The sequence below is a fragment of the Mixophyes fleayi genome, chromosome 8 (assembly GCF_038048845.1).
Source record: "Mixophyes fleayi isolate aMixFle1 chromosome 8, aMixFle1.hap1, whole genome shotgun sequence".
In the NCBI taxonomy this organism is placed as follows: Eukaryota; Metazoa; Chordata; class Amphibia; order Anura; family Limnodynastidae; genus Mixophyes; species Mixophyes fleayi.
In genome coordinates, this window is record NC_134409.1 from 97119185 (window position 1) to 97128514 (window position 9330).

A 9330-nucleotide genomic window follows, 5' to 3' on the forward strand; every position below is an offset into this window, starting at 1 on the left:
GCAGTAATGCCCCAATATTATGCCACGCAGTAGTGCCCCAATGGTATGCCACACAGTAATGCCCCAATATTGTCACACAGTAATGCCCCAATATTATGCCACACAGTAGTGCCCCAATGGTATGCCACACAGTAATGCCCCAATGTTATGCCACACAGTAATGCCCCAATGGTATGCCACACAGTAATGCCCCAATGGTATGCCACACAGTAATGCCCCAATATTATGCCACACAGTAGTGCCCCAATGGTATGCCACGCAAGTGTCCCCAATTCACACACACACATTATATATGGGACTTCTCTGCCGTTTTGTTTAAAAAAAACCAAACAGGCTGTCTGGCAATGAGTGTCTTACCTGCGAGATACTCCAGCATGCTGCTCCTCTGGGCGGCCGCGACAGGCAAACTCCTCCTCCCATGCTGAAATGTAAAACACACTACCGCGCAGGTGCAGAGTCCAGACACAGCTCTCTGCACCTGCGCGGTAGTGTGTTTGTTACACTGCCGCTGCAGACGTCCAGGACCATCAATTAGGTGCTCCCTGCAGGCTCCGCCCCAACGGCGGAGGGGGCGGGGCTTAATCGCGCCTGGGCCTACCGGTGTAAAGCCCGGCTGGCCGGCAGGCCATTCCGAGGCTGGATATGTGACCTAAGGGATCACCGTGGTAACTTTTATTTCAAGTGTGAAATGTACAGCAGTTTACATGTGCTTCCGATATACAGGGTGATTCAAAAGTCACAGTACACCCTTTCATTTCAAAAACTCGACAGGAAATTTGGAAACCCGAATATTCCAGTAAGGTATGGGTGACGTGGTCTATCTTTTACGGTATGTACCAAACATGGGCGCCATCTTGAAATCGGCCCAATTCCTGTAGAGTTTTTGAAATAAAAGGGTGTACTGCGACTTTTGAATCACCCTGTACAATACACCTAAATGGAGCAAAGGGAATCCCAAATTAAAGTAGGGGGTAAAGCACAGGTTACTACCAGCTCTGAGTTTGCATAACAAATTGGGACACAAATTATATTAGGAACACCTCCAAATATGTCCAAATATGTCCAGTCTCCACCCTTTGAATATCATTAGAATATTTTGTCTGCAAAACAAAATATAATTTTTACATTTGTGTTCAGAATAAGAAGCATCATTTCAGCTACTCCACTTTGCTCGCCCATGACCGGGCAACATCACCCAACATAAGAAGCATAAATTTGCACAACTTGCAATCAACATCTTTCCATGCAAATATGTGTGTTCATCAAAACCTGTGCAAAAATTGGTGTATGACAGCACAAAGCAAAAAACAGCTTGTATACCTTCACATTTTTCTTTTTAGTGAATGACCCTCACTTCTTACCACTCTTCCATTGCTACACTGTGCTCATATGCATTATTACAACATTAAAGAAAAATAATGTGAAAATAATCCTACTTATAAATAATGCATATTTTAATTGGGATGTGTCTACGTCTATATATTTCACTTAATTTAAATGAGATCACTTACACATTTTTACACTGCCATTGTTTAATATACTGTGCTTCATCAATAAGTGATAATAAGAAAATAATTATGCGAATTCAATTACCTGCATTATTATTTTATGTATTTCTATGAAATCTCTTGCACTTTACCCAGTTGCTTGAACCCCACTTTGACCTTACCACCTTAACCTTGCACATTTAGCAAAGTAAAATACATGTTTAATTTATTCCTATATAATACATATCCAGCGATGTTACAGTATTTCTCAGTCTGTAATTACCAAGATGAACTTTCCCCTAACAATTTCTATCACGTGCATTCTATTTATAGTTAATAAATAATAGTTCACACAGAGCAGCTAGGTTGATAGATGTGGTAAATCACACCCTTGAAAAAGGGAAACCTTGTTTAATTTAATCTTAAAGGGAAATCTTTTGGTGTCAGGACGTAATACTCAACAACTCGATTGTGAACGTTGTGGGGGAGGAAACCTCTACTTCAATAAATCTACATAGAGCTTTAAACGCAATATCTGTGCTACGTAAAGCTAAAGATAAACTGAGTTATATCATAGCAATACCATTAATATGGAAATAATACAAAAATATATTAAGGGTGTGTGCAGCTATGTGGAACTAAAAAGAGCAGCATTATCTAACAATCAATAGCACAGATACGATTGTGATTGTGTTCTTTATGTGTTGGAAGTACCATATGTTTTCAAAGTCTAGGGAGATGTCAAAGTGTAGTGACATGATCCCTGCTGCAGAAAAGGGGAAACAGATTAGATTTCTGCAAGTTATTTTCAGCCTTGTGTTTACATAAAACAAGTTGTAATATCCTACGTAACATACTCGTTTAAAACGATCACTAATAGCACACATACACTTGCATTTCCACAAGAGTCCAGGTGATTTCTTTGTATAAAACTTGTCTGTGTATTTTGCATGGAAAGAGAGATGAAAAATAGTAGCAACTCCCTCCAGCAAGATGGCGATCCGAGCTGCAATGCTCTTGGCAAAACAATTTAAGGGTTTGAGATCTTTAAAATCTGCTTAATCCCTTTGTTAGTCATTGACCCAGGGAGGCTGGGATTAAAAACCACACATCCTCTATTTGTTTTTGAGAATGGGTGGATATAGGGTCATAATCCTACACTGTAATCGTTTCATGCACTTTCATATACATAGTACAGTCTCTGGTTTATTACACATGAAACAAGGCATCTAAGGTTTAACATTTATTCTCAACAAATAAAAGCATCATTGCACATTTATTAAGCAAACCAAGAACTGATACATTAGTAATTAATTATGCATTATTTTTATTAAACCAAAGAGCCTTAGACAAAACAACTACAAGCTGTTATTTAATAATGACATCCCCAAATAGCCCCAATGTCCTATCAAGATTTACGCAGCTGCACTCAGCACTATATAGCAAGAGCCCTACAGCTCGCATCATGGTATTTATCACGATATATTTGTGCAGGATGTTTTAGGGTGACATTGTTTTCATAAATTAGGACAATCTTAAAATCACATTGGGGTTCAAGTCAAATACTGTCATTTTGGTTAAATTTTAATGGCAAGAATTAAAACAAAGAAATACATATTTAAACAGCTGACAATAATTTATAATAGAATATTTAATCAATGTAGGGTGCTATATGCAGTGTGATTGCATTACCCCTATTTCATGTGCCTTTAAGTCTTAGCAATGTTGCAAGTTATATAAACTGTGATAAAAATTGATGACTGAGAATGTGTTTTGTGTGTGTTCTTTTAAGCATGAACTGGGGTACACGGACTCTTGGGGTGGGTGTTAGTGTTTGTGGATTACAGCTGGTGGGTCCCCTTTTCCACCCCAAAAGTACAGTCTCAGACACAGTAATGAAAGCATTTACATTACAAAAGTCAGCTGAAAACTTTTGCCAAGAAGCTAGTAGGTGTTGCCAAGAAGGGTCAACACTGGAGATTTTTGGGGTGCTAGTATGATAGAGCTTGGGGTGTACCCCATGCTGTTGCTATGTCCCCCAGGAGGGCTCCAGATCCTCCCACCTCTCCCTGATGGACATACTGATCTCCCAGGTCTCTGTGTTAGTTGGGGTTGCTTTTGTCGCCCCCAGTAAAGACAGGGGAGCACCCAGTTGTCATTTTATGAACCCCACTACTGGCTCAGGGTTGCATCTTCACCGTGCCAGAGTCTCACTCCTAAAGGGCCCCTAGGGACCGGTACACAGGGGCCAGAAAGGACGAAATGAGTGTGATTCCTGCAATACCAGGACACTTTTCGGGGTTCTCACGCAGGCTGCAGGGAGTCCTGGGGCTGAGAGACAGAAGGGGGTGAGAGACCAAGGACTGGGCTCACGGGGGCTACGGATATGAGAATGTCAGCGCCGCCGGGGGCTCAGGGAATGGACAGTTTGTGTCCGGGAAGAAACACAGATAGTTGCGGAGCGGCGCCATGTCTGCCTCTTCCCGCCCGCAGCCGCCAGTCTTCAACTCGGTCCGACCCCAGCAAATAAAAGGCGGGAACCGGCGGGAGGGGCCAGCAGAGGGAGGGAAGGTGCTGAGGAGAAAGAGTGTTTCTGGCTGTCACTGAGCAGTAAAGAGACAGCAAACAGAGGTGAGGCGGAGACAGCTGAGAGAAGGAACAACAAGATCTCACATGCTGAGAAATAACGAAGAGAGGAAAAAAAAAAAAAAGATTCGGAGACATTGACATATTTATCCCGAGCGTGAAGACAACTGACAGAGACAGGTGTAAAGTCTGAGACCACTGACTTCTATACAGCGAAGAGTAAATACTGCTATATAAACACCAGCTGAAAGACGACGTCGTGTTTCTTTGATGAACTTCTGAATTGGGAAGAGGACAAAGAAAAAAGTATCCTAGAGGGTGTCATTATTTAAAACACCCCCCTCTTACTGTCACAGTTGCTGTGGGACATCAGAGGCTTCCTTAGATCTCTACTATTGTTTAATAGGTTGGCTGCAGACACTGGAAGAGACAGTGGGACTGACAAATACCAATTCTACATTTTGAAGAAAGTTTTGTCTTCTGAGCCACCTGTGGTAACAAAATAAAATGGCAGAAAACTCAGCCTCCACCCCAGCTGCCAAGCCCAAGAGATCCAGGGCAGCCAAGAAGTCCAATGACCACCCAAGGTACTCTGACATGATAGTGGCTGCTGTCCAGGCAGACAAGAGTAGGTCTGGCTCATCACGCCAGTCTATCCAGAAGTACATCAAGAATCACTACAAAGTAGGGGAGAATGCAGACTCCCAGATCAAACTATCCATTAAAAGGCTTGTAACCTCTGGCACCCTTAAACAAACTAAGGGTGTAGGAGCCTCTGGATCCTTTAGATTGGCTAAGGCTGATGAGCCTAAGAAAATAACGAAGAAACCCAAGAAGGAAGCCAAGAAGGTAGCTTCTCCCAAGAAAGCAGCAAAGCCTAAGAAAGCTGCCAAGTCTCCAGCCAAAGCCAAGAAGCCAAAAGTGCCAGAGAAGAAGACGACAAAGAAGCTGTCAAAGAAAAAAGCAGCCCCCTCGCCTAAAAAAGTCAAGAAGACAAAGACAGTTAAAGCCAAACCTGTGAAGGCATCTAAAGTGAAGAAGGCCAAGCCAACCAAACCCAAGGCAAAAGCCAGTCCAAAGAAATCTGGCCGGAAGAAGTGAATGAAGCTCATCCAGTCTCTGGACAGCTCCTAATAACTTGTGTACATAGTTTTATAATCTTTAACTTTTTCTCCTCCAGTGCAACTTTCTAAAGCTGATCAGCTTCCCTGTGATTCCTAAGGACAATACGTTTATTTATGTACAAATATTTTTGTCTTTTTAATATTTTTGAGGGGGGTTTTGGAGTAGAGTTTCAAGGCATTCATTTTGTTTTCCCTGCACTAATTTTAATCTTGTATAGGTTGTTTAGGAAAATATCAGCGAGAAGATGTTGGCTATGGTGTAAAAATGACATTGTGTTTTAGATGCAATAAGTCGACCAAAAAAAAAGTTAGAGATTGAGGTTTTAAACATTCATATTGATCAACTTCACATTGTGAAGGTCAAAAACATTGCTTATATACATATCATTATTTGAGCGCTTTTTGTTTTTATAAAGTCGCCTTGAGCCCATGCTGGAATTGGTAATTGAACTAATGAAATTGCTGGAATAATAATAGCCATATATATATTATACTTGGGTTGTTCAACTCTATTTTAAAAAGCCACTAACCCATCAGTGATTTGTTGTTATTTAATCAAATTAATATGTAATTATCTTATTCAGATTTTGTGACATATCAGCATGTTATGTCTAGAAATGTAGAGTTTGCAGATCATTAGATGAAGACTGCACATTAAAGTATAATGACAGAGGTCTGGGACCTGGTCTCTCTTGGTAAACACTTTTCTTTCTCTGGAATCTAGATCTTTGTAATGTTTCTATATATGATAGTAACCTCTGTCAATTATTTTATTCTCTAGAGACATTTCTATCTTATATTTGAAGGCAACATGACGTGAGATTATGGAGTTGTACGACCTTTATTTTGCTAGCAATATAAAAAAAAACTAGTCTCTAAATTCATATCTCCTACTTTAATGTAAATATTAACAATGGATATGTTAGTCTGGATCTGAAATCCTGGTAAAACTACAGCTGCTTCATGCTACATTGTATGACCTCTTGTCATAATCAAGAAATACATAGATCTACAAATTAAAGGATTTTCTAATGAATGTTTTTTTAATCTGTCAGCAAAGAGTAATGTAACTAGAATTGTAAATGTATAGGGGATTTGCACTTCTACATTTCACTTAAACGTTAATGGGTTAGAAGGTTTTGCATTAAATAACCTATACAAACTAAATTTATATTTTCAAAATTCTTTTATAATTTACTAGGTGAGCTATTATCATTTATTTTTCTTCAGTAAATGAGCTGTAATTATTTATGGGTTTAATGTGAGGATTAGTGCCCTTAGCATTAAAAAATATGATTTATCATGTGTGTGTTGCTTTGGAGTTTAGCAATGATCAAATTTGATCCTTTGTATTCATCAATTTCAAAATAAAAATACAGAAACAATGTCTTATTGTCTTTCTTTTGTCTATATATGTCACATGCTTTTCTGAGATATAAGCAGTAAGGTTTCAATATTCTTGCCACATTGGGTATAGGTAACTAGTATGGTGCTAACATTAACCCTTCAGTTCCCGGCAGATAAGTCAAGGTATAGGTAATTCAAACTTGGGTAACAACCAAAAATGAAATAAATTCATATAATTTAATTGTTATTTTTATACTTTTTATGCTGGAAAGGGGCTTAAAATTCCATATTGTACAAAACTTTTCAACAGCATTTTGTACTTTTCTAATACTTGCTAACCTGGATCTTTTTTCTGCTTTTCACACTTCTTGTCCAACTGTAACCACCTGGGCTTAGTTTTTTTTTTGTCTGAAGTCAAAGGCTTTTTTAACACCTATTAACAAATTTAACCCAGGTTATTTCAATTGGTAAATGATTGGGAAAAGCAGGAAGAGCATATTATCACTGTAAAAAGTAGTCAGGTTGGCAATTATGCTTTCTTAAATAAGGTGCTGCCTTGTTGAATTTACTTTTTATAAGTGCCATCTCTTTAATAAAAATTGCTGATCATTTTAGATAACAGGAGGAAAAATATAATTTAAATAGACCTGCAGAATACTATTCTTTATGGACATTTTTTAAGATTCTTCTCCACATAGAAGATAAATAGTTTTGAGTATCACAGTTGTGTGTAACTAATGTGTGATACCTGGAAATGATTAAATGTGAAGTTAAAAATTATACTGCAGGGCTGTATTGGCCAATATAACATAGAGAGCATTTTAACCATTTTCTTCCTAAAGTGCACATCCTAGATAGAACACTGGTTTAAAAATGTAGATGATAGGTTTAAAATGATTTCCTCTTAAGGTCTCAGAAGTACTTGAAATATGTAACTGCTTCAATAATCTAACTCTGTACCATGCAGTATCTACTTGTGGGGGCTGATTCATTAAGGAACTTAGGCAAGAAATTTCTCTTGGACAAAACCATGTTAAAATGCAAGGGACGAAAATTAGTTTTCTATTTTGCACATAAGTCACATAAAGGCTGTTTTTTCATATAGCACACAAATACTTGATAGCTTATTTGTACACTGAAATTTAAAGTTGATATTTGTGTACTACATGAAAAAACAGCCAGTATTTAACTTATGTGCAAAATAGAAAACTCATTTTCACCCTTTGCATTTTAACATGGTTTTGTCCAGGAGAGTTAAGTAAGAAATATCTTGCCTAAGTTCCTTAATGAATCAGGCCCTTGGACAACAATTCCATCTCATACTTAGAGGGGTAAACTGACTTGTGCATGTTCCAATTTTATGAATGGGTTTCACAGTGTTATTAAAGATGTGGTACCACCTTGTAAAAGGTTCGTAGTATAGGTGATACTCTAGCGGAGCCCTGTGCAGCCATTTTTCCCAAGTATCCTCCGTTCCTTTTACGACCCGGCCAAGATCTTGGGGGCTCTGAACGGGAGGACCAATGACAAGTCTCAATCAAGATATTGTAGCTTGTGATTGGTTTTCTGAATTCACACATCTCCACCTCCGTTTAAAGGCGGTGAACAAAGTTAATTGTATTACGTAACAGGAAAAACAGATTCATGTGGCGGCTCCTGAGACTCTGGCTTGGGTGTCCCCACACTACCAGATGCTACCAGGTGGTAGTGCAGAGGCTCCCACCCTCCCTACCCTTTTACTAGGTGGTAGTGCAGCTTTAAGTTCCACTACTGATACTTGTGATGTGTACATCTCCATTAGATGGTGATCGATATTTGCATATGTGTATGTTGAATCAACACTTAAAATTAGAATGAATTTCCATGATATAAATTTATGTGACACACAACTGTTTTTACTTTGCCTGACTTTGTCAAAACACTGCTAATCTGTACTGTCAGGTCTGAAACCCACTGGCATTAATAACATGTGTTTTACTACTGTTTCAACACTAGCAAAAATGCTTGCATACAGGTATGGTATGATACTTCCACTACCACTGTTATTTGCGTTGCAGTAGTTTGCTGATTTTTAGGACACATCTTATGCTATAAGTATGTTTTCAGATAAACATATTGTAAAAGTCTACAGAGAGCTCCAAAAATGTGTGAAATTGCTATTATTTTCGAAGCATTTCAAACTTTTTTGCCTTTGACGTGCATTTTAACTTACATTAAAAATGCTAACACATCTCAGAGGGTACCTGGCCTTACATTTGAAGGGAAATTCATTTTTAGAGAGGTTTTCTTGTAACGACAGTTAACTGCTTTTCTGTCCTTCAAAATTTTGGAGAACTGAGCAATACAAGTAAGCAGCTACAGTTTATAATAGAACTGTTGTAATTAATAAAAATGCAGCACCATGTAATAAGCTCAGATCTTCAGTTTGTGCTATAAGTGGAAAATACAGAAGTACAGATATCTTTATTCTTTGTACACATCAACACTCTAAGCTATCAAGTTTTTTGTATACTGGATTCAACTTTCTTTTAACTAATAGTAGATGTAAGCGACTCATGCATGTTCACCACCGTATCCATAATATGCCAGCATAGAAGGGTGTGTACAGATCTTAAGCACTGAAAGAGTTACAGACTGTAGCGCAACTCCAGCTGTTAGTGTAACTCATTAGATCAGTCCACAGAGCATAAATGAATGTGTCAATGTTTAAGCCCCACCCTGTATATTGAGAAACCAATAGGCAGCTATCACTGTATTTTTTAATTGGTATAAGGACTATGGAGAGG

At 38.5% G+C, this 9330-nt stretch overlaps 1 protein-coding gene across 1 annotated transcript; it reads left to right on the forward strand.

Annotated features, from left to right (window-relative positions):
• Positions 1-4031: 4031 nt before the first annotated feature.
• On the forward strand, positions 4032-6582 carry H1-0 (H1.0 linker histone). The gene has a single exon (XM_075182938.1). It carries the CDS (start codon positions 4581-4583, stop codon positions 5172-5174), a length of 594 nt encoding a protein of 197 aa, XP_075039039.1. The 5' UTR covers positions 4032-4580; the 3' UTR covers positions 5175-6582.
• The last annotated feature ends 2748 nt before the right edge of the window (positions 6583-9330 follow it).